Source organism: Rousettus aegyptiacus, unplaced genomic scaffold (assembly GCF_014176215.1).
Source record: "Rousettus aegyptiacus isolate mRouAeg1 unplaced genomic scaffold, mRouAeg1.p scaffold_m13_p_8, whole genome shotgun sequence".
NCBI classification, from domain to species: Eukaryota; Metazoa; Chordata; class Mammalia; order Chiroptera; family Pteropodidae; genus Rousettus; species Rousettus aegyptiacus.
This window is the reverse complement of record NW_023416311.1, coordinates 71502666-71528739: the sequence shown is the minus strand read 5'-3', so window position 1 is coordinate 71528739 and position 26074 is coordinate 71502666. Positions and strand designations below refer to the sequence as shown.

The 26074-nt window shown below is 35.2% G+C and overlaps 1 protein-coding gene across 3 annotated transcripts in view; it reads right to left on the bottom strand.

The window, feature by feature from the left end:
• The window catches only part of MRPS27 (mitochondrial ribosomal protein S27), a 73185-nt gene that overhangs the window by 28464 nt on the left and 18647 nt on the right, over window positions 1-26074 (bottom strand). The window contains exon 5 of one of the 3 annotated variants that reach the window (XM_016122120.2): window positions 20805-20900. The exons of the other annotated variants lie outside the window; for them this stretch is intronic. Coding sequence (XP_015977606.1) covers window positions 20805-20900 — 96 coding nt within the window. The remainder of the gene's footprint in view (window positions 1-20804; window positions 20901-26074) is intronic. 3 annotated transcript variants of the gene reach the window in all.

Below are 26074 nucleotides of genomic sequence, written 5' to 3'. Positions count from 1 at the left end.
AGGAAAGCATTTTCTGCATCCTAAAAAGGGCTGGGTCCCTTTTTTGATCATGTGTCCAATGATGGCTGCACTTTGTGGGAGAGGAGGGGGAAACAAGCTATGAAAATACCTCCGCTTTCCTAGATTCCTAAACATCATTAGCTCATACATTGGACAATTACAGCGAGCTGGAGGGGGCGGGAGCTCATCCTTTATGAGTACACAGTAAGTGGAATTTCAACCACAGTGGCTGGAGGCTATCTGCGTGTACAAGGCTGCCACAATGCATGCAGCCTTCAGGAAGAGGCACGATTTTTCCTTCACTGACTTTGGGCAAAGAAAGCAAGGGAGCTAGTTAAAAAAAAAAAAAAAAAAAAAAAAAAGGCATAGAATAACATTAACAAAAAACTGAATGTTAAGCTAGAGAGAGAATAGTTCTACTTCTGTATCTATATGCAATCACTTATTATAACAGAGGGAGCATCTGCTGAGGGCAAAGCTGCTCTCTTTTGCATGTGATCATCGATCTACCATGAATCGAGATATTATGCTAGGCACTAAGTGATAAAGATAAACACACTCTTTGCCTTCAATGAGGCTGAATTGGGATGACCAAAAAACAAGTATTCTGTGAGCATCAAAAACAAGCTTAGAAGGATAATTCATAATGCATCATATGCAATTCCTCATTTATATAATTGATTATTTCATAATACCCTGGCACTAAATTTCTTTAAATCAGTTCTCAATGGAAAAGTGAAGTTAACTTTTCTCTCCCCTTCCAGGTAATCTCTTTTTTCTTTGTTTGTTCTTTTTGGATATATTTAAGAAATAAAATGTTACAGATATAAATAAAGCTGTACCCTCCTCCTCCCACTTTCCAGAGGAGGAAAGTTGGTGTCCATCACTCTCATACATACTTTTATACCTGTGTTACTTAGGGATGTATCTTGTGTTGAGTACTTTAAGGTACACATTTAACTCTGCATTCAAGGGCTTGTCTGATAGAGACCTGAGCGAAACCACAGTAATGTGTGCTTCTCCAGGAGCAGAGGAAACAAAATAACTGCTATTTCAGTTAGGAGGGAGGCTTGGAGGCTACTTTTACTGTGGAAATTAAGCACCACCACCAGAGAAATCCCTGACAAGGTGTTTACTTCTCCGCATTTGATTGGAACCCAGCCCTGACACACAGACATTGTTATATCAACCTGAGAATCAGTTTTGTCATCTATGAAAGAGAAGTGATAATGTATTTAGCACTGGGTTACTCATGAAAATCAAGGGAGAATTAGGTATTTTGACAGCTTTTAATCCTTTTTAGAACCAAGCAAAGTAGAAATATGCACACAAACAAGTAACATCATTGTTATAGTCTATCTACTTGACATAGCATTTATGACATTCTAATAACGCTTACTAATTGCTTTACATATGTGTTTTTCCTAAGGCTAAGTCCTGCGGCTTAACTGCCTTGGGTAGTAGAGAAGTAGTTAAAATATAAGATTTGGCATCCGAAAGACCTCATTCCTACTTTATAAGACCAGGAAACTGACTGTAAAACCTCAGGATCCTAATCTGTAAAATGGGAATAAAAGGTATAGTACAACTCTGGGTTGATAAGAAGATTGAGGAGATGACATGTGAACTGCTTAGTACAATGGCTAGCACATAGCTCTTTCAGACAACCTGGACAGAATGGTCAACAGCAGCCACATGCCAAGGGCCACTGAGTTAAAAGTGAGCTCTTATGACTATCTCCCTCCATGTGGGCTGTGGCTTGCACAGTGCTGGGCACACATGTGCAGCAAATACCTTACTTCTACTGGCCAAATGAGATAAAGTAGGAAGACAGGGTAAGATGGTAAAAGCCCTGTGCTCCTTATTCCTCTAGAAACAATGTCAAATAGCTCCAAGGCGAAGCAGAGAGGAGAACAGAGAGGCTTTTTACAACCACATAGGCTCAAAGCCAACCAGTACAGGGGTGTGCCAGTCAGTCTGATGACTGGTGATAGCAGGGTTGCTGATCTTTATGATAGAAAAAGGGCCAGATAGGGAGAAAGGAGTTGGGAGGTAACCTAATGAGGAGTTAATTTACCCATTAGTGCTCTTCTACTTTTGGACTGGTTTTCATAAGCTTGGCAAGGCAGAGCTATATAACACAATAGAGTTTGTGCCTGACTCCTGTCGGTTCAGCGCCCACCAGCCTCTGGCTGGAGTCATCAACTAAGGAGTATGGACACCTAATAAAGATAAACTGAATCACTTAAAAGAGAAGCTGCCAAGCACTGCTCGGGACAAAATCTGAGAGGAATGAAACAGACATCTATGTAGGACATGTTACCTATTGAAGCCTGGGAAATAAATTTTTTAAAAAGGCAATGTTTTTGCTGCTAAGCAAGCCACTGTCCCTGCCCGCAATCGTTGCACCCCCAGAGCAGCCAAAAACTCTCTTTATTCATGTCTTATCTACCACTGATAACTCCAAAAGATTTAAGAAGGAAAGCTCCCCCACATTCTGGCCCACCATCCAAATGGAACCACTGGCCCTTTCAGACAACCTGAAGACAGTGTCTGACAATAGCCACATGACAGCAAAGGACCACTGAGTTCATGGAATATCTGTGAAAAATATGTAACAGTTTTTCTCATGTTGAAAAAAAAATTATGGATACAACTAACCACTACTAACTGTGCTCAAGGACCCTATGGTATGCAAAAAGAAAAAGAGAGGGTGAGCTGTTGCTATAGTGACCAAAGAATTTGATTATTTCTAAGATTTTCCATAATCTCATGCAACCCTAGGAAAGTCTAATTTATTAGCTCTATTGTACTAACTATATTTGTAGGAATGAATGAATGAATGAATGAATGAATGAATGAACGAACGAATGCTTATAAAAGGGGAACATAATTTAAGAGCTTGCTTTGAGTATTTGGCGATACTGCCATTTGCAGCAATAGGGATGGATCTCGAGACTATCATACTAAGTGAAATAAGTCAGACTGAAAAGGACAAGGAACCAATAAATTTCACTCATGTGTGGGGTATATAACAGAAAGCAATGAACAAACAAACAAAATCATAGACACAGACAACAGTATAGTGATTACCAGAGGGGGAAGGGATGGAGGAGGATGAAGAGAGTAAAAGGGGATCAAATAAATGGTGACGGAAGGGGACTAGACTGGTTGGTAGGCACACAATGCAGTATATAGATGATGTATTATAAAGTTGTACACCTAAAACTTATATGTTATTAACCAATGCTACTCCGATAAATTTAATTTAAAAAAAAGAAATAAAATGTAAGACATTTCTTGATATATATACAATATACACGAATACCTCTGAAATAAAAATAGCAGATGTGGACAAAGGGCTAAGAGCCTATATATTGTCAGTATCCATCTGGTTGTTATATAAACACTTGTTGAGTAATATTACATTACCACTGCCCAATGCTCATGCTTCAACAATTCTTTTCTTTTAAGGCACTCAAGATGATAACACATAGATGATGTACTCAATAATAAAATCAGTACCCTATATTTTTTGAACTCTTAGATTATTCCAGTCATTGTGCTAATAATCACTTGCTAAAAATTATTTCATTTACATATCGTAACAACTCTACATAAGGTAAGCATGTTATTATCTCCATTTTACATGAGGAGCCTGAATATCAAAGGGTTAAATAACTTCCCTAAGATCACATGGTTAAGATGAAACAAAAGCAGGATTTAAACCCAGTCAGTCTGGCTCCAGAACTCTTGACCACTGAGCAATACTGCTTGATGCTTTAATTAGGTGATTTTAGGGGCAACGTCTATATTAACTTCCTACCAAAAATTGGGACTTCATAATGCTCCAATCAGGGTGTCAACAACAGAAGAGGAGGCACTATTCCAATTAAGATTACCCTCTTAGGAAGGGGCATTTGGCCAGAATATCTTGGATTTCAGAAGTTAGAGATAAAATCATTTGGTTTGAATCATGCTGAATGAAAGCCATTGTCATTTCTCTCCTGATCTTGGAATGTAGTATTATAAATAGATATTTAGCAAGTTACATCGGCCCTAGAGCTTCCACTATTATTCACTAATGACAATCAAATGTCATCATTCGCCATGGCATCCCTCAACGAATATCTGCATCGAATTACATCACAGACATGTATATCTATGTATATTTAATATATTCCATGCATTATAGAATTGTGTTTTATACTCTTACAGATGCTATCAAATGGATATTTAAAAAGCAGAATTATAGCCATTCCAAAATTCAAATACCTAAATTTATTAATAAAAAAATGAGTAAAATAAAATTTAAGGGAAAGGGTAGGTAAGGAGAAAGGACCCGTGCTGACTCAGTGGCAGGCAGCCTATTATCAGAATATTGTAGAGCTGGAAAGAGGCTCTTCAAATTATCCATTCAACCCCTTCACTTTCTTCATTATAAAAAAGTGAGCTTGAAATGATTATGCAAACTTGGCCAAGAGCTCTTTGACAATTTCATTATGTAAATTACATTATCAGAGCCTTAATGTATTGCCCTCTTTTTTTCCCAGCTATCCAAAGTCATTTAGCACTGCAGTGGGTATGACTGCAGAAATATACGGGTGAGGCAGAGTAGAAGCAGTTCAGAAAGAAACCTCACTGAGGAGGGGAAATTATTCCATGTGCTCTGATTTTAGGTATTTGCCTAAGCGATTCTCAAAACAACGAGTCTGTTATAATGCTCACTCTCTCATAAAATGTCCACCAGTTCTGTACTCAGCACCTCTTTGATAACTCATGCTATGCTATCGGATCTCAGGAATAAGATTAAAACATCATGAGACTCCGTAAAGCTTAATGCATTCTTCCATCAATCATCAGAGGATATTACTATTCTTACAAGATGCTATAGTGTGTTCCTGTATAGAACAATTAGACATGCCATTCTTAAATCAGGTAAGCTCATGATTTAAGGCAGTCCTTAAGCTGATTTACTAAATATAAATGTAAGAATAAGTAGTACAGTAGATGTTCAATTATGTCATTTACATGTAGGAAGGAAAATTACCCATAAGGTATCCCAGGTACCTGAAGGTTCAGCTTTGATTCCTTAGCCTCCGCCTCCACATTCTATTTATAACTGTAATAATTTCTAGTAGAATTTTTATATATCTACACCCTATTACAAATAGCTATATACCTTTGAAACAGTCCCTGATTCCTTCTTTGTTATAGTTTCCATCTTCAAATTAGATTGTTTTGAACAGCTCAGATAGACTATGAATCTATAATATAGCCTAGTCTTTGGAGGTCCACAAATGTTTAGATTATTTTTTTCTCTTTACACTAATATGACTGCAGACTTTTTCTTCCTTCTTTCTCTTCTCTCTCACTATGGGCTGCTAGAGAGAAAAGTCCCTTATGTCCACGATCCTGAATCAACTGAATCTGACCTGGTGGTAGTTCCATTGCTCCCATGGAGATTCATGTGCATGGGTTTTATACGTAGTCTGTTTTAGAAGATCAAATTTCATAGTCTAGGCCATGAGGAAGAGAAAGGATAAGAATCAAAATTTTATGACACTCTAAATGTAGTAATATTTCACTATTGTTATTATTTATTACGTGTGAATTGGAGCGGTAGTGGTAAAAAGATTTTAGAAATGGCTTTCTCTCAGCCATAAGAAGAGATGAAATACTGCCATTTGCAATAACATGGATGGACCTTGAAATAATCATACTAAGTGAAACTAGCCAGACAGAAAAGGTTTAAAATCACATGGTTATCACATATGTGGGATATAAACCTAAAAGCAACAAATGAACAGGACAAACAGAGACTCATGGACATGGACTAGGGAAAGGAGGGGGAAGGAGGAGAGGGCAAATAAAAAATAAAATGTCAAAAAAAATTATGTATATATAGTATAGTATGAAAAAAAATAAAGTGGCATTTAAAAAAAATAAAAATGGCTTTCTCAGTTGAGATGGGATTTTGTGATTATACAGAGAAGCAGAATACCACCCAGGGATTTGATCACGACTTAGAGAGTCCCTGCCACCAAAGCATGTGAAAGATCAAGAGTCCACGACAAAGAGAGATGACATCAATCAACTATGACCTAAGGAGCGGCTATTAAAATTCATGCATCTAAGTGAACAGACCTACTATTCTACAATGTGCTGATGTATGATATGAAGTCTACTATGTTACCGAACTTATTTTTTTAGATGCTTATCAAGCAGAGGGAGTCAACAAATTTTGTGCTTTCTATGTCCCAGGCTGAATATGAACCATTTTGTCTTCAAGAAAATGTAGGTAATAAAAAGCTTAACTGTAGTGGATTATTCAATCCACATCTTCAGTCCAAATCTCTCTCCAGGCTGTAGACTCATACATTTAATTGCCTTCTAGACACCTCCATTTGGACCTCACACAGGCTCTTCAAACACACATTAGTACTGAGCTTATTTATCTACTTTACCTCCTATACTCCCTCCCTCAACCACGGTTCTTAAACTTACTGTATTCTTGATCTCCAGTGGTGTAAAACCACTTAAGATCACACAATCACACAATCCAGAAAGCTCTCTGCTCTGAATTCTACTTACCAGACCTCCTGAACATCTGTTAATCTCTGCTCTACCCCAGTTAAAAATCTAATTTCCCCAGCAGCTTCTTTGAAAGTTTCTTTTGAAAATATATGTTTTAATTGCAAGAAACTATCTTTTCTGATACAAATGTAATTTTCATATAAAATTAACCATTACAGCAAAATATAAAGAAGGAAAAATCACCTGAATTCTTACCGCCCAGAGCTAGTTTTCCATTGTTTATTTAACTACTCCTCCAGAGGTTTAACTAATTCCCTAACCATGGGCACATTTCGCTAGTATAAACAAACTACAATTAGTTTTCTTGACCAATGTACATATTTCTCCTTGGAATAAATTCTTTCCAAAATGTACCAATTTAAGTTCCTACCAGTTTGCCCAGAACCTATGTTGCCATGAGAATGGGTATAGCAAACTTTCAATTTTCCTCATGACAGGCAAAAAGCATTTCATTTGGTTATCTGCATATTTTATTTAATACTAAGGCTGAACATCTTTTCATATGCTTACGGTCTCTATTTGCCTTCCTTTTAAACCACCTTTTAAATTTTTTTTCTATTGAATGTTTATCCTTCTATTATTGATAATTTATAACTCATTTTTAAGGCCCTTTGCTAATTATTAACTCAAAATGCAGATAATCTCACAATCTGATAATGTCATAGAGCTAGGCGACATGTGACCAATGTACTCGAGCGATATAAACTAAGTGCTACAAGTGTGCAAATTAGGGGATTACTTCTGGCTGGAGTGATCTGAAATGGCATCACGGAGTCTGGGCACTTAAGATTTGGCAGACATTTTTAAAACAAAGGAATGACTTCCCAGGGCAAGAGCAGGGCCCAGTTTACAAAGAAAATACAATTAATATTTGTTGAGTAAAACTGAATGAACCAGGAAAGATAATTGCATAAATGTAAGGTTTATGTTAGGGATTAGTGATATCTGGCTGGAAAATTGGGTTGGAACCAAGTTATATAAATAATCTGCGCAATCCTTGAAATATGTGGTATCAAGAACAGGACTGAGCCTGAAGAGAGCTGGATAATCATTTTATTGCTCTTCTAACTTCTATCTAGTAAATGACAGTGGACTTACTGCTGACTGTTGGAACATATGAGTCACATAGCTTTATCACCTCAATAAAGAGAAGTTTACTTGGATAGATGTCTCATAGAGTTATAAAATAAGTGGATGATGATGTTCACATCTCTATTTTACAACTGGGAATTGTAAATCCAAGGAGCCATGAATATAACTTGTAAAACACAAGCAATATCTAATGTCTTAATAGAAAAAAGGATGCTGGTTCTGTTATGAAAACCAATATGACTTCAAGTAGATTTACAACATGAATGAATTTTACTAAGGTCAAATATCTTATTTTAAACTAATGATTAGACTTTCAAAATGAAAGAGGATTCTGATTTAAAATCTGTTAATGACATTTTCTCTTCTTTGAAGGTTGGTTATAAACAAAATTTGAATAAGGACACTAGAAACAAAACCAGACAATAGGTTAGAGCCTGACCTTTGATGATATTCCATAGGACTGAGAAGGGGAAGATTAAAGAATATAAAGGGAGAAACACTAGGCCCTGGTAGAGCAGACAATCAAATGAACCAAAGATGGTGAGATATTAAAAGTAAATCATGAAGAACAATAGAAAGGGGTGACAATTTGAGAGAGTACATTAATCCACCTATGCCGTAGTTCCTTTATTCTCATAGAATCAAAAAGACATTGGGTCTAGAAAAACTAGATATCCACATTGCCTCCTCCTATTTCTAAGACCCACAGCTTCCTTGTCTGACCCACTCTTAAAGTGTTATGGAAGTAGGTGTCTTGTATCAGCTTTCCTCAAGAATTGCTAGATGTAATGCACACATGACTGCCCCAACTCTGTAATAAAGTTTAATAGCAACCTTCCCAAGGTCTGAATTTCAATGCAAGTAAAATTCCCAAAGTGGCAGTGTGCTTTTTCATGTTCTATGTATCTCCTGTGAGCTCAGTTCCTAGTTGTAGACAGAAATGACAAAGAAAATGTCACTGAACTACAGGAGAACCTGCAATACAGAAGAAACCGGAAATGTGCTATGTGTTACCATTAGGTTCATGAATCTTTCCAGAAAGTTGAAAATATGCTTAATTTTATGGCAAAAGGGTCCCCAAACCCTCCCAAAGTGGGGCTCAGGGCTCTAGGGAAAGCCGTCCAGAGAGCACTGCCCTTTTGTAGCTAGAGAATGCTGTAACTTTTCCGGAGCATGTCTACATGTATGAACTGAGTGATTCCTATATAACTTATATCTTGAAGGCTGGTTGTAAACAAGTTTGAATAAAGACACTAGAAACAAAAACAGAAACTGAGGTCAGCTAGGCTAAGTGACTTGACAAGTATCAGACTATAATCATTTTGGTAGACTAATATGGAACTTTCAGTTCCAATCCAGGTCTTACTGTCAACCACACTTCTCTAGACTGATACTCTTTCACAATGAGATTTATTTAAAACTGCCTAAAAATTTATCCATACTTGCTTATTAAATGGGTTCAAACAATGTATGAACAGAAGAAGACAACGTGTATGTAGTCAGGATTTTAAAAACAGCATTAACTTGTTTATATGCTTAATTTTATCATTCATTTAACATCATAAGTGCTGAGAATACAAAATCAAATAGGATGTAATCGTTATCCTCAAAAAGTTCACCTTAGATTAGTGGTTCTCCAGAAATACATTTTGTTCAAAGTCAAAAATGCCTACAGTCAAACATCAAATTTACTGCTGCCAAGTACGTAAATATCAAAACAAATTAAAAAGAATCAGTACTATCTTGCAGTAATAAGATATCAAGATCTTTAAAAAAATAAGAATGTGCGCTGAGATGTTACTTTCCAAATAAATATCCAGGTGAACTATGTGAATCACTACTAAATATGTGGCCAAAAAGATCTGATCGTAGAGTCCAAATGATTACTATCTGTAAAGAAAGGTAATACCAGGGAATAAAAATGGAGAGACAGAAAGGAAAAAATAATACAGAGGCATTAAAAACTACTCTCTCAGTGACTCCCAACCTCAGTAAATATGGGAACCGAAAGGAGCCTCAGCAACTTTCCGACTTGGTTTCAAATTTATATCGTACTCAAAGTTGAAAGCTAACTTTTTTCTTAAAAGATCACTCTAAAAAAAACCCTGAAAGTCAACTCCTTTATAATAAAAATTTAGAATCATAACCATGACAAACTTAATTTATCACAGGACTATATCATAGTATAAATTTACTCTCAAAATCACTGTCATTCTTTCAATCTTCTAAAAGCCCAGAGGCTTATAGACCTGTACTAAACAAATCAAAACAAATATTAGGCAACTTTTGTCTCTGTCCTTAAAAACATAGTGTTCTCTTCGCAGCATAAATGTTTCTGAATAGGAAGCACAGTGTTCTGGCACCACCAGGGAAGGTGACGTGAACATGCTAGAAATACGAATGTATATTTTGAGAAGGATGAAACATCACCGCAATTTCATGATGATTTAAAGTGAACCTACCTGGATGTTTGGGGAGCTCATAATATAATAATGTTTTTATGAGATTAGGTGATATGGGAAATAAGTGGTCTTTCAGGCTTGGAGGAAGAAGTCTGAACCTCAAAAGATCTCATATCAAAGCTCTTTGCTGTCACTAGCTGTTGTGGGCCTGGAAAAAGCTCTGGCTTACCTCATTCATCTGAAAAAGAGGGGCAAAACGATACCTGCCCTTTCAATTTTGTAGGCCATTATATGAGGATAATATAAGGATAGTAAACAAAAATGAGATGACAACGTACATTTGTAAGATACTAGTAATTATCATTGTTTGACCTTTATCTTGATGACCCATAATGTCATTCCAATTGATGGGTGGCCAACTGGACTTTTGAGAGGTTTATTCATTCTCACTCCAATCTGACTGAACATCCACAAAGGCAGGGAGTTAGTGTGAACAGCTATTTGCACTTCCATTTAAGGGAACACATTATTAAATGATGTAATTAACCAGCTCTAGGGCTATCAGCTCAGATGGGGGAGGAAGCAAGGGAAGGAATATGCATCTGGCTTTCTGGGTAATTCTTTCACTGACTACATCATTTGTATGGTGCCCTACAATTCAAGATTATCACATACAGGTCTGCCTGGCAAAGTGGTTCATTTTTAACACTGCCCAAACATGTGCATAGGGATTAAAACTGGTCTTAGCAACTGTATAATCAGGTACAAGGCTGAATTTTTCAGAAAAAGGTACTTTTGCCTAATTTATCTGTTTAGAAAAGTTTTCCTTTTTCTTATTTGTACAAAGATGCCCTAATGGTCCTGGTCACATATCTGAGACTTTCAACCATCTCTTAGGCCTCCCCACTGGGGAGAGAGTAGAGGGAATGTATATTTACATAAGGTATCTGGAAAATATTTCTAACGATAAATGAGGTAAACATAGGAGAAAGGGGAATAGTGGAGATTAAGCAAAGAGGGAGACAGAATTGTGATCTTTTTTCTCATATAAAACATATTATTAAGCTACAATAATTAAAACAAGTGTGATGTTATTGGATGTAAAGGCAGATTAGTGGAACAGCGCAGAAAGCTCAGAGAGAGACACAAACACAAACAAGAAATTAGTATATGAAAAAAATTACTATTTGATAAGGTAGCATAACATACCAGTAGGCAAAAGATGGATTACTCAATAAATGGCATTAGAACAACTGAGCAGCCTTTTATTTTATGCATGTGTAGGAGTATGAATATGTACCTCACATAACAAAACCAAAATAAACTCCAGATAAACTGTCTATTTACATGTTAAAAACAAAAGCATACATTCACAGGAGGAAAATAAGAAAACATTTCTTGGAATAGAGAATATCATTCTTAGTCTGATGCAAAAGACATAGAGACTGATAAACTCAGTTACAAAATAAAAATGTCTACATAGCAAAACTATTATAAAGCAAAGTAATTTAAAAAAATAAGTGCGAAAAATATTTATCAATTGAAGGCTATTTTCTAAACATTAAGAGTGGTCCAACAAATCAATAATTGAAAGACTGCAACTCAGTAGAAGGGATATAAGAAAGTTCATAGAAATAAAAAAGACTCTTCAGCATTTAAGAACATGTTAACCTCATCAATTATAAAATATACAAAAGAAAACGACATTGAGAAGCCATATGTCTGTTCTAAATATTAATTTGTAATTTAAAAATCTTCTTAAGAAGAAAACTCTAGGCCCGGATGACTTCACTGGTAAATACTATCAAACACTGAAAAAATAATATAAATCTGATACAAAATTTCAGAAAATAAAGGAGTGAAAAGAGTTCCCAATACCTTTTATGACAACGTAATCCTGAAGCCAAAACCCCATAAGGATGTAATAAACAAAAATATTTACAGACCAGTATTACTGACAAGATAGATACAAATATCTCTAAGAAATATTAATAAATTAAATTTAAGAATATATTAGGACAATACATTCTTGGGAGTTCATCCCCAAAATCCAAGGCTAAATTAACACTTGAAAACTAAGCAAGGTAATTCAGTAGAATAACAGAATAAAAGAAAAAACCCATATGATTGTCTCTAAAAACTCTCAGCAAACCAGGAATAAAATGGAACTCCCCAACCTGGTAAAGATCACCTCTGAAAAACCTACAGCTGACATTATTCTTAATGGTAAAACATTAAACACTTTTCCTCTAAGAATGGGAACAAAGCAAAGATATCAGCTCCCACTACTTCTATTTAACGCTGTATTGGAGGTCCTAGCGAGTACAATAAGGTAAGTAAAAGACATTAAAAGGCCTAAAATTTGGAAAGGAAGATGGAAATGTATTTCTAATCACAGACAACATAACTAGATATGTAGAAAACATGAAGAAACCTACAAACGACTTCCAGAACTAATGAATAAAGTTTATCAAGGTCTGGGATACAGAGTTAACATATGAAAATCAGTTGTATTTCTAGGAGCAAACAATTTGAAAATGAAATTTAGATAGCCGGAACATATTGAAAAAGAACAAAGCTGAAGGATTTAAAGTATCTGGCTTCAAGACTTACAATAAGTAAGAGTCTGGTATTGGCTTTAGTTCTGGAAGTCATTAGTAGGTTTCTTCATGTTTTCTACAAATGAACCAAAGATGGTTCCATATAGATAATTGTCCAAGCACCATTTGTTAACTAATCCATTTTTCCCTTTTGATGTGTGAAACATCTTAAGTTTCCATATGTGTGTGTATAGATCCATTTCTGGGCTCTCTCTATTCTGTTCCACTAGTCTGTTTGTCTAAGCCAAGATTTCATTTTATTTATTGTAATTTTCTAAGTCTTGTTATCTATATGGTAAACCAATCACTTTATCTTAGTCTTCTTAAAACTGACTTAGTTATTCTTGGCCATTTACTCTTTAATTTGAATTTTATAAGCATTTTAGATTCCACAAAAAATTCTGCTGAGATTTTGGTTGGAACTGCACTGAATTTATAGATGAAATAGGAGAGTTAGGGTCAAATAAGTTTAAAACAAAATGGAAATATACAGTAAAAACCTGACAGGAAACACATCTAAAAATCAAGTGATATATCCTTTATGTTGGGGGTGGGGTGGGGGGAACTTTTAGTTACTTTTTTCATATGCAAACAATATTAAAAATATGGAAAAATCTGTATATTCCAATCTATCCGGCAGGGCTATAGCAGTTAGCCCAGCTACACAAACAGAAGCTCTTACTCAGTTTCTACAGCTTGGAATAAACCAATAAATTAAAATAAATAATGGAGAACGCTGACATTAAACACCTTTAGCCATTCTGAACTTCTCTTGTGTATTCCATATTATCAGAGCTAAAATCACCGAAAACAGTCCCTCGATTTCTATTTCAATTGTTTAAATGTTTTCCTACCACGCTCCCAGCCCTCAGAACAGACTTCTCTTTTTGTGTCTAATCTGCATTTTGATTACTGATTCAATAACATCTTATCAGAGATCAGTTTTGGTGCAGGTTGCTCATATCTTGCAGCTTGTCCCTTTCTCCACAGATGACTTTCTGCTGCCCTCTTCTGGTTTTTGGCTGCTGTAAGCTTAGCAATATGAATATACTTATACCTATGAGCTAGCTGTCTTTTAGGGTCAGGCAGCTTCCTCTTAAAGGTGGTATTCTTTCCTTAAGGTGCTGACTTCCTATTCCTGAGTCCTGATAAACCTTGTACCTCGATGCCCTTGGGGTGGGAGTGGTAAAGATAATTGGGGACTATTAGTCTTAAAAAACAAAATTAGAGTTCAAAATACATTTTCTCTAAGGAGAGAAATATGAGGAAGAAACAGCCCTTGTTCTTCAACATGTTACAATCTAGTATGGCCAACATAAAAGCTAAAATTTATTGAGCATTGACCTTTTTTGTCCCAAGATGGTTCTACGAGCCTTATAATATATTCATTTCTTTACGTCACACAACTATCCTAAAGCACAGGCACTAATTTAATCCCCAATTTATGAATATGGAAACTGAGAGACATAGAATATAAGTAACTAAACCACACAGTTAATAGATGGCACATCTTGGATTTAAATCTATGCAAGTTGTATCCAGAGGCTCTGATCTCATCTACTATAATTCTTATCAAGTAAAAAAAAAAAAAAATATTTTTGATTAGTCAAAAGACAAAACAAATGAAGTAAGCACCCTTGAACAGATAAAAGAAAATTCTATAGAAGGAGTCAGAGAGATCACATTCAAATAGTAAAAATCAAGGCAAGTTTATGAATGTAGCAGAATTTGAAACAGGCCTTACAAGACACATTGTATTCTATTAAAAGGAGATAGGGCATGTTCAGAGAACAATAGTCCATTCTGGCTGGAGTCTGAAGGCACTGTGTAAGTGCTATATATGTTAACTGTTATTATCTGCTATTAAGTCAGTAAATGGAGGTCTATAATAATCTATATGTATGAGATCCACAAAGTTATCATTTTAACAAATAATTTCAGTGTTCTTCCTATCAATGCCTGAGCTTTTATCAAAGAAAACTAATGACCAATTTCAGTTTCACTTCTTAGTAGCATCCATCACTGAACTGTGTTAATAACCACTGAGTAATAAAAATGTTCGTATTCTATAATGGCCTGGTGTTGGAAGCCTTGTCCATTACTAGCTATGAAATTGGTAATACTGTTTGCCTTAAAACCAGCAATGCTGTTAAAAAGAACAGACCTCAAAAATATTAAGTCTGTCTGGTAAAAATAAACATAACTGGAAATCTAGCTTGGAAATGATAGCAGCCAAGACCACTACAGAAAACTCACATTAAATAGTCCTAGCTCATCAAATGTCCTCTTGCTTAGATATATGACATGTGGAAATACTCAGAAATTTATTTGCCACTGGCCTCAAAACTCATGATGCAATCAACTGAAATGTCTGTTCTCATAAATCAACTCTTGAAGTTTATCTACTCATCTCTCTCTTAGATATTGCACCAGCTTCTGAAAAGACCTCTTAATTATCTTCAAATTAAACGGCACTACGTGTAAAACCCTATTAAAGTCTCTAGTAAATATATTTAGCTATGCCTGTCTCTCTGCCCTACAGCAGTAATTCCAGCTACCTTGATTAAGATTGCATAGGTATGGAAATAGCCAGTAAAAAGATTTTTGGATCAAAGGACTTTATATTGTGGAAAAAACAACTGGGGATATATCTTTGTATATGAAACTGTGAATTTCTTAGGTATAAGCCACAAAGGGTTCTGCAGCTATTAGAATAGATCTACTTTAGCTTCTTTTAAATTGCATGTCTGGTAAAATCCGTTAGTTTTTCTTTTGATATTGTTAATGTGGTTGAAACTTCAATTTCATTGTTTAAGTAAATAAAATTCTGAGTGAGAAACCAAACAAAGACCAGAAATTCATTGTTTCAAAGTAGAGGCTTCTGGTGACAAAGTCTAGCTTCTATATCAATGAGATTGAGAAACACAGAGTATTAGATATATAAGGTGCTTGAGAGGCATCCAAGATCATTGGCTCATCTAGTAAGTTGATCTCCAGAGAGTTTATTAACTGGTTCCAAGTTACAGATCAAAGTGAGAACCCAAATGGTCCTAAAACCCAGGTTACCTCACTCATTCCTCCCATCTTGATTCCTTCTAAGTCTTTTCAGAATTTTTTTTGAATGATTATGTATTTTTACTGTTGAATCTATGTATATTCTAGTTTTTTTTTTTTTCCTGAGTTTATGTCACTTTGTTATGAGGTATTTCTGTATTCATTGAGTCTTTATCTTCTGGTTTATTACCTAAACTGTCTTAGGAAAAAATAACTGGCACAGACAAATATACTGGTCTAGCTGATGAGCCTCTGAACTTGAAGTCAGGCCTTCATCCTGATGAAGCCTGGACTTTTCACATGGTTCTATGGAAATTCCTTAGTTTTCCTATGTCTTAGTTTCACAGATTCTGAATGTGAGTAGGACTTCAGAAATCACCTCATCTAAAATTTCCCAGCTGGTGCCAGGACACCAGGAAAACTTTAAAGTAGATAATGTTTTGGCAGCTGTTCTTTCTCCAAAGGTTTGGACAGTTCCTCTCAAACAGTTTAAATGTGGTCTGTAAGCTTAGGATATGATGCAGTAACCTTAGAAATAAATTAGTACGTGTATAACAAAAAGGCAAAAGAAAAACCCACCCTTTTGCTGTCTTCTAAATCTGCTTCCAATTTAATACCTCTATCAATGGACTAACCATTTTCTCATTAACTGAGGTTTAATTTTCAGTTTATTTTTGACCCTCCTTGTTTTCTTTCTTCCCCCCAATTAAACATTTTTTTTATTATTAAATTTATTAAGGTGACATTGTTTAATAAAATTATATAGGTTTCACATGTACAATTCTATACACATCACCTGTATATTGCAGTGTGTGTTCAACACCCAAAGTCAAATCTCCTTCTGTCACCATATATTTGACCCCCTTTACTTTTCTACCTCCCCCCGCCTTTCCCTCTGGTAACCACTAAACTATTGTTTGTATCTATGAGTTCGTTTTTGTCTTGTTTGCTGCTTTCAGTTTTTATCCCACATGAGTGAAATCATATGGTTCTCAACTTTTTCCATCTGATTTATTTCGCTTAGCATATTCTCAAGATCCATTCACGTTGCTGCAAATGGAGGTATTTCATTTTTTCTTATGACTAATAGTCCATTGTGTTTAGATACATATTTACTCTACACACACACACACACACACACGCGTGCACGAACGCGCACACATACCCCACATCTTCTTTATCCAATTATCTAGCAAAGGACACTAGTTATTTCCATGTCTTGGCAACCATGAATAAAATGCTACAATGAACATAGGGGTGCATATATCTTTAGGGATGTTTTCAATTTGGGGGTGGCTAGCTACTCAGAAGAGGGATTACTGGGTCATATGGTAATTCTATTCCTAATTTTTTGAGGAACCTCCATACTCTTTTCCATACTGGCTATACCAATTTACATTCCCACCAGAAGTGTATGAGGGTTCCTTTTTCCCCATAACCTCTCCAACATTTGTTATTACTTGTTTTGTTGATGATACCCTTTCTAATATGTGTGAGGTACTATCTCATTGTGGTTTTGATTTGCATTTCCCCAATAGCTAGTGAATTTGTGCATCTTTTCATATATCTGATGGCTCTTTGTATGTCTTCTTAGGAGAAGTGTCTGTTCAAGTCCTCTGCCCATTTTTTAATTGGATCATTTGTTCTTTTGTTGTTGAGTTGTATAAGTTCTTTATATATTTTGGATATTAGCCCCTATCAGAGGTATTGTTTGCAAATATCTTCTATTCAGTTGGTTGTCTTTGTTTTGTTGATGGTTTCTTTCCCTGGGTGGAAGCTTTTTAGTTTAATATGGTCTGATTGATTTAGTTTTGCTTTTATTTCCCTTGTCTTTCAGGTCGAATTCACAAAATCCTCCCTAAAACTAAGGTCCATATGTTTAGTTCCTATGTTTTCTTCTACGCATTTTGTTTCAGGTCTTAAATTTAGGTCTTTGACCCATCTTGAGTTAATTCTTTGTTTGATGACAAATAGCAGTCTGGTTTCATTCTTTTGCATGTGGCTTTCCAATTTTCCTAGCACCATTTATTTATTGAAGAGGATTTCTTTTCTCCATTTTATGTTTTTGGCTCCATGGTTGGAAATTATTGCCTATATATATGTGGGTTTATTTCTGGATTCTCAATTCTGTTCCATTGGTCTTTGCATCTGTTTTTCTGCCAATACCATGCTGTTTTGATTACTGGTGCTTTGTAGTATAATTTGAAGTGAGGGAGTGTAATACTTCCATCCCTGTTCTTTTTACTCAGTATAGCTTGGCTATTTGGTGACCCTCTGTGTTTTTTATTTTTATATTCAACCTGTAATTAATCCTGTTGATTGATTTTTCCCTTTCTATATGCAAAAGATTTCTCTCTTCATGGTCACTGTTAACAACAACAGGATAGGCCATTTAGCACATTATACATAGACAATTTCCCTTTTAATCTAAAATTTACTATAATTAATATTCCTGAAATATTTTTAGTATGATATGCACTTCTCAAAAACTTATGATGACTATCTTATGGATCTTAAAAATATTTTTTGAATAAGTAATACACACTCATAATATAAAATTCAAAAGGTATAACAGAATTCTAGGAAGTCATCCAGGTCTCATCCTCCAAAGAAACCAGTGTTACCAGTTTTTGTGTATATGAATGTATGACTCCAGAGACAGTCTATACATATACACATATATATACACATATGTATCAAAGCGCATATATACATATTATATATACACAGAAGCCACAGTGGTTATGTAACAGAAAAGTTCTATACCTTGCTTTTTTCACTTAATGCATTTTATAACTTGTTCCGTATGAAATACAAATAAAGCTCCCTCATTCTTCACTGCACAGTATTCCACTGTATGGCTATAGAATAATTAATTTAGCTAGGCCTCAACTGATGAACATAATCTTTTACTTTTTTGTAATGAATATTATTTCACATGTGCATGAGCATATCAGGAGGCTAAATTCTTAGAGATGAAATTATTGTATCGAAGGCTATGTACATTTGTAATTTTGATAAATGTTGTCAAAGTTCTCTTGTAGAAGTTATACCAATCTATATATCTACTAGCAATGCATGATAATGACAGATTTTAAACTCTCCTTTCCTCCCTGCCAGCATTCTATTCCTTCTATAAGCTGCCTACCTTATTTCTCACTGCTCCCCAATAGACCCCAGTGTCCCTGGTTAGGACAGTTCCCTGTCAACCCCTATAAAGCCTGTTCTCATCCACTCTATTAACTCCACCTGTATTGCTTGTTCCATCTTGAACACTTGAACACTTACTCATCCAATCTCCAAGGCTGTCTCAAGTTCTATGTTTGCTAATAATGAAGCCCTCTTCTAGGCTTCCCAATGCATGTTTTCTCTAAAACACACATTTTATTATATAAATATAGTCAATTTATCTATTTATTATATCCTGGGTTTGTATTGATTTTGAATTGTTCTACATATCTAGTTCTCTCCAACCAATTTTTTTATAATCTTTTTGATTGCAGTGCTTATATCATGTCCTTCCTTTGAACACACCAAAGTTCTGGGAAAATGCTTTTCTTAACCATCTATTGGCTTCAGAACTTACCTTATAAACAGAGCTGAGAATCATTTACCTTATAGACATGAAATTTGTTTTCAGGTACTTTCAGCTCAAATTCTGTCAGGGAAGTTTAAATTTGCCTTCAATGGAAAAAGAATAATTACTGACTTTTATAGATTCAATCTCCCTTCATATCCTTTATAATCTTCTCTCTTACCTTTCTTGTTTCTAAATATATACTAGGCATTCAATACATATTTCTAGAATTGACCTTGTTCTTAACTTCTGAACAATAATATATGTATGTATATATGTACATATATGTGTGTGTACGCATACACACACAGGGTGATTTTAAAATTGATATGAGATACAAAGAACATAGACTAGAAAAAACAATATTGAAAAAGAACTAAGTCGGAGGACTTACACTACCTAATTTTAAGACTTACTATAAAACTATAGCCATCAAAACAGTGTGGTATTGGCATCAAGACAATGGAACAAAACAGTCCAGAAACAGACACATATATATGAACAACTGATTTTCAACAAAGATTCAAGGTAATTCAGTGTAGAAAAAAATAATCTTTTCAACAAATGGTGCTAATACAACTAGGTATTCTTATGTCAAAAAATCAACTTTGATTCTTACCTCATACCATAAAAATAACTCAGAATGAATCGTAGCCTAAACTGTGAAATCTAAAACTATGAAATTTCTAAAACAAGACATAGGAGAAAAATCTTTGTGGTGTTGGGTTAGGCAAAAATTTCTTCGCTGACACCAAAAGCTAATTCCATAAAAGAAAAAAAAAAAATCAACAAAATGGACTTCCGTCAAAAATAAAAACCATTCTCTTAAAAACATTTAAGTGAATGGAAAGACATGACTATGAGAAGAATTCTCAAAACTCAATAAGAAAACAAGCAACTTAAAAAAAAAAAACAAGCAAAAAGATTTGAACAGATACTTCACCAAAGGAGATAAATGGATGGCAGACAAGCACATGAAAAGATGCTCAACATCATTAGTTATTAGGCAAATACAAATCAAAACCACAATGAGATACCACTAAACCCTATAAATAGTTAAATGTGTTGGGAAAATGTGGAGGAACTAGAAATACTGTTGGGATTGTACAATGGTATAACTACTTTGGAAAAACAGTTTTAAGCACACACCTACCCTATGCTCCAGTGTAGATATTTACTCCCCCTCCAAATGAAAGCATATGTCCTTACAAAGACTTATACATAGGTGTTTGTAACATCATGGACTGCTATGACCTCCTAGGATAAAAGCCTTCAAGAGACCCATTCATCACAGTGGAGGAATAAAAGAGTAGCTATCTAAGTTGTGGGATTACTCCAGGAAAGTTAGGTGGAATGTTAGAACTGGAGCCAGTACATACCTCTATTTGCCTCCCAGGATCAGGCTCCAGGATGAAATAACAAGACCAGTGGAGAGAGAAGTGTAAAGTCTGAAGGATCAGAGACTGAGGATTCTCATCCTACCTCTCATTACAAAACTCCAGTGAGTCTTTGGCAAGGTGCAGACAATGCCCCTGACAATCCGATAGAGCCATTAACAGTAAGAAACTCTCCCCAGGCCTGTGGTAAGGATCAACAAATAAGAACTAAATGAAGCACTTGGCAATATTAAAGTATGGAAGTGTTTCTAAAAAATGTTCTGAGTCATTTACCTTCCCTTGGGCTCATACTCTTTTCTTAATAATATTCAAACATAATAACACCTGGCAATATGCTAACAAAAAATTTTAATTTCCTTTTATTGCCGTAGTACACAAATGATCTCGATGTCCTCAAAGGAAAATTACTACTGTTTAAACTCATGAATATTGTTCCCTCTTAAAAAGCTCCCACCTCCCCCCTTTATACAGGCAGACATGGATTCTTATAACAGGTCTAGGGTAGCATGGTCACTTTCTAAGGAAGCATCAGAATATGTTTGCTTATTGAAAAATGAAGCTATTTTGGTCTTTCCTTTTTAGGCTGGCTGCCAACTGAGACCTGGAGACATGCGGGCTGCCATCTGCCTTACCCCAGCTGTTCCTGACCTATCATCCGTCTCCAACCAGGGATGCCTGGTATTTGCCAGGTCAGTTAAGCAAATGATTAAAGATGCTTGAGGCCAAGGTACAGTGTAGATGAATGTGTTGGCAGCAGACAGACAGCAAAGCAACCTTAACTTCCTCTCATTAATGGGTGGCCTGCCACTCTCCATGACAACGCAGATCTTCTCATGGAGCTTGGCAACAATCTTTTCTTAGTATATGACAATTAATTCAGCATTCCTCACATTTTTGCTAAAAACTAAAAGGTTACTTTAAAAAATGTTATATTCTTAAAATAGAGAGAATATGTTATATATGTTAGAAATTTCTATCACTTATCCTTCAAGAATGACCATTATGTTGCAGATTAAATTATTAGTTCTGATTATTGATGCTCTGATAGTGAAAGAAGCACATTTAATTTCATGCATCTCTAAACTGCCATGGTCCCAGAATGATTTGGAAATCTAAATAAGCCTATAAAAATGTAATTTGAAAACATCCTCAGTGAAGAGGATACTACAAGGAAAGAAGGAATTTTTATGGCTTTGAGTTTGCATACTATTAATGCAATAATCAAATACTCATACAGGAATTGTTAAAGCTCGTTATAACCATGGAAATAATGGCTTTTACTGATGCCACAATTTCACCGTAAAATGCAATTTTATCTCCTGAAAAGGGAGACACAGGTCTGCCTCAGGGCTCACTTGTCTGCATGTGGGCAGCACATACAGACTTAGGAGGGGCTGAGCTCAGAACTACTGACTAGGTGGCCCAGAAAAGTGATGTTCTCCATAAAATGATAAAGGTAAACTCTAGGTAAGCTTGCTATAAATAACACTGACCTCAAGCTGACAGGTTCCAAAGGGGATTTCTTGTAGAGAAAAGCTAAGATCATGGTTTTTAGAAGACAAACAACAGTCCACAGACCACAAGATACAGGATTTCTTATTTCTTAATTTTAATTTTCCTCTACCATGTTCTATACTCTGGTCTCCATGAAACCCCTTTTGCCTCAGTTTCCTTACTGTTTTATTATTTAGCCTTCTGAGAGTATCTATGCAAATGCATACCATTGCCTATGTTCCCACCCTCCCAGCCATATCTATACATATTTTATGAAGTTCCTGGATCAGGTTCTTCTTATCTTATTTTGTATTTATTTTATATTTATTTTGCATTCTTATTTTAATTGTTTATTTTATTATAGTCCAATAGTTCTTAGCATGACTTGTTTTCTTGTTTCTTAGCTTTCATATTTTGTTTACTTCAATTTAGCATTTTTACTGTTTTAATCATTTTTACTCATGGTTTATATTCCCTTTAGAGTGTGTAGAGTATTATCAGGGTTTGTTTGTGTTTGTCAACCTATATAGTTTCTGGCATTAACTGCCTTAATCATCTTTAGTTCACATTATTCTTTTGTTTAGAGACTCATTTCCCTCTCCTTGGTGTTTCCCTGTTTTATTTATAAGCAGCAGGATAGAAGTTGATCATAGGGTTGTGGGCCCCCAGAGAACAGCCCATAGACCAATAAGGGTGGTTAGATATTTGCTCTCCCTCCCACTGTCTAAATAAACAGATTTTCTAACTCTCCTTAAAAGATCCCTTGGATTCTTCAATGTTGAAGCCCCTAAACTTTTAAATCTGTGTACTTTGAGAGATTTAAAGGCTGAAATTCTCCCCTGGGATGACAGGGTAATAACAAGCTGGCATGTGCTGGCAGCATCCCGAACTGCTGGAACTTGGCACTGCTTACTTGTGCACCTGATACAATGGCAGAGGCTCAATCAGCAATCCACAGATCCCTCAAGGTTTCCAAACTTCTTTGGCTCTAATGCGCTTTACATAGTCATTGGGGAGATTTGATCACTAGAAGATGAGAAGATGTGGCTGCTATGCTCTGGTTGCAAAGCCTGGTCTCTACAGGCTGAGGCAGGGAAAGAGTTGAGCCAAAGACAAGGGTGGTAGCCAAAAGTCTTACTGTGGGCCTTACCCTTAAGACATTACAGCCTGGGAAATAAGAAATCCTCAAGGCAGATTAGCAAGAAGCTGTTAGTTGTAGGATTAAGAAATTGCTTCTGTATTCCCTCACTCTAGACTTGTGATTATAAACTGACTCTGAGATGTCTAAAGTCATCCCACATGGAGATGTTGGGCATTGCAACCATTGCATGCTGAAGACCTAACTGGTGGAAATACTCCAGGCCCTTGGTGTCTTTGGGACTTACATTCTTGATTTCAATTAATGGAGATAAATTCCAAGAGTTCATAACTGTAACTTTTAATGTCGCTGAGGCATTACTATGTTTTGTTTATTCTCTAAGGCTGGAAAATAGGAGTGAGATACTTAGCTAATGAGTGAACACTAGCCAACCTCCATTATCTACACCTGGATGAAGTTTTATGGAGTTATATCTAGTCTTATACACATCTGACAGTTATCTTGTAACATTATAAAAATGTTTTTTCCTTAAAAAAGAAATACATTGGGGAAAGCTAATTTTCTTGGCACTGGAAAGGAGGACAAAGAATGAAATAAAAAAGTGATAAGTCATAGTTAGAACATCAGTCTTGATTCAGCAAAGACTGGGATATCAAATTAAACAGTGGCTCAGATTTAAGATAGACTAGAGTTTGTTATATGATCTATACGGAAACAAGAAATTGAGATTTTATGATAGTTTCAGTAAAACTCCAGGTCACACAAACTGGACATCATATGAAGACTTACTCATGGAAGATTTTGAAGGTAGGACTTAATTTCTCAGCTAATCTTTTATGTATGAAGATAGGGACCATGTCTAACTTATTTATCACTATATGCCCAGCACTTTGGACAGAGCTTGGGCACACAATAGGAGCTCAGTAAACATTGTTGGATGTTGAATCGTTGAAATCAATTATATGTTGCAGAGGTACTCTGGAACAGAAGTAAACTTGGGACATATTTATTCTAAGACTATGTCACTGTGTTCCACAGGATGGAATAGTTTCTATTTAGAAATTGTAATAATTTTCTGTGGTTTGCCATAAACAAAGATAAAGAATGAGAACTGGGCAGATGCAGGTCCAAATACACCTTCCACCATAGGCAAAAATAATTACCAAAGGTGGCCCAATGTGCCAAAGAACCACAAAAGGAAGATAGGGCTTGCTCTCATCAAGGGATCTATTTAAGTTTATCTTAATTAAGAATAGGAAGGCATTTGTGATTATGATTTCATGACCTAGAATTTGAACTTAGGGCACTGTTAAAGGCAATCCTAGATTTAAAATAAAGGTTTCTTACAGTATGGAATCTAATCTACTTGAGATTCATATTTAAACAGAAAACACCAAAAAGGTGGTAGAATTTACTCAATTCAGAAAGGAAAAAAAGAAATTCTCATCACTATTTTGAAAATCAAATTAAAGAACATCAAAATTTCACTAATATAAAGAAAGCTTTTAAAAATATACCCAGGTAAAAATAACTGAAACTTTCTTAATACAAAGTAAGATCAAGTGGGAAATTCTAATGCAATGCTTTAGAAGCATTTAGAAACATTTTAAATTTCAATCTGAGTCTAGTTTTGGAACCTAGGAATTAGAACAAATCATAAATCAGATTTTTTAAATCACAACAAAAAGTTAGTTGTAAGGTATCATTTTGACAGATATTGGAAAGGTGAAATATTAACTATAAGGATAAACCATAATTTATTTGACCACTTATTTAACAAGCTTGAGGTATTACTCCAGTCTTTTACTACTACAGACGGTGCTGTACTGAACATGCTTCTTTGTACACATGGGTGAGTGCATCTGCGGTTCCCAGTGGAGGTGCTCACAGTTGGGAGAAAGAATGAAGTGTGATAATATAGAAAAAAAAAATTTAAATATAATATTGTGTACAACAAAATATATATATGTACAGTATATAAAATATACTTATAATAATCAACATTACGTCTTCTATTATATTAGAATGCTTTGATAATATTTTCTCATCTTTTGACTTCCAAACTAGTGAATAGTACATGAGATTTTTAAAAATTTCACTTTTAATTATCACATAATTTGTTGTGTTCATTGGTCCACAGATTATCCTAGTCACTAAGAATTTTTTCCATGCTGCCATCTAACACAAAATTAGAAAATGAACACAATCTTTTTTCTTTTTCTTTTTTTGTAGCATCAGATATTTATGTCAGTGGAGATGGTGTGGGAAACACTTTCAAGACAGGTTTTCCACCAGGGAATAAGAATTTCTGGCCCAGAGTTTCTCAAAGTATAGTTCATGCACCAAAATGACCTAGATACTACATTAAAAATGCAGTTTCTTTTACTCTAGCTCAGATTTACAAAATCAAGTCCTGTATTTTTAACAAACATCTTATTTTGCATACTCCGATATAAAAATCACAGACTAGTACAAGGCATTGAATTCCTCATAAAAGTAATATGAAGGGCATTCTTTTGATGGTGATACTCTCCAGATTTAAACTAATTTGTCAAAAGAAGCAAAAGACTCAGAGAAGACATAATGTTATTACTAAACCTGAACTTGCTCTAAAAAGTCTATTAATTAAAAAATGAAATATATATACATAAAGAATTTTACATAAATGTGATCATTTGATAGATGAGTACATATATTTTATAAAAATGTGGTTATATTATGTATGCTATTTTTAGGACATTCTTTTTTTCTGTCTCTACTTG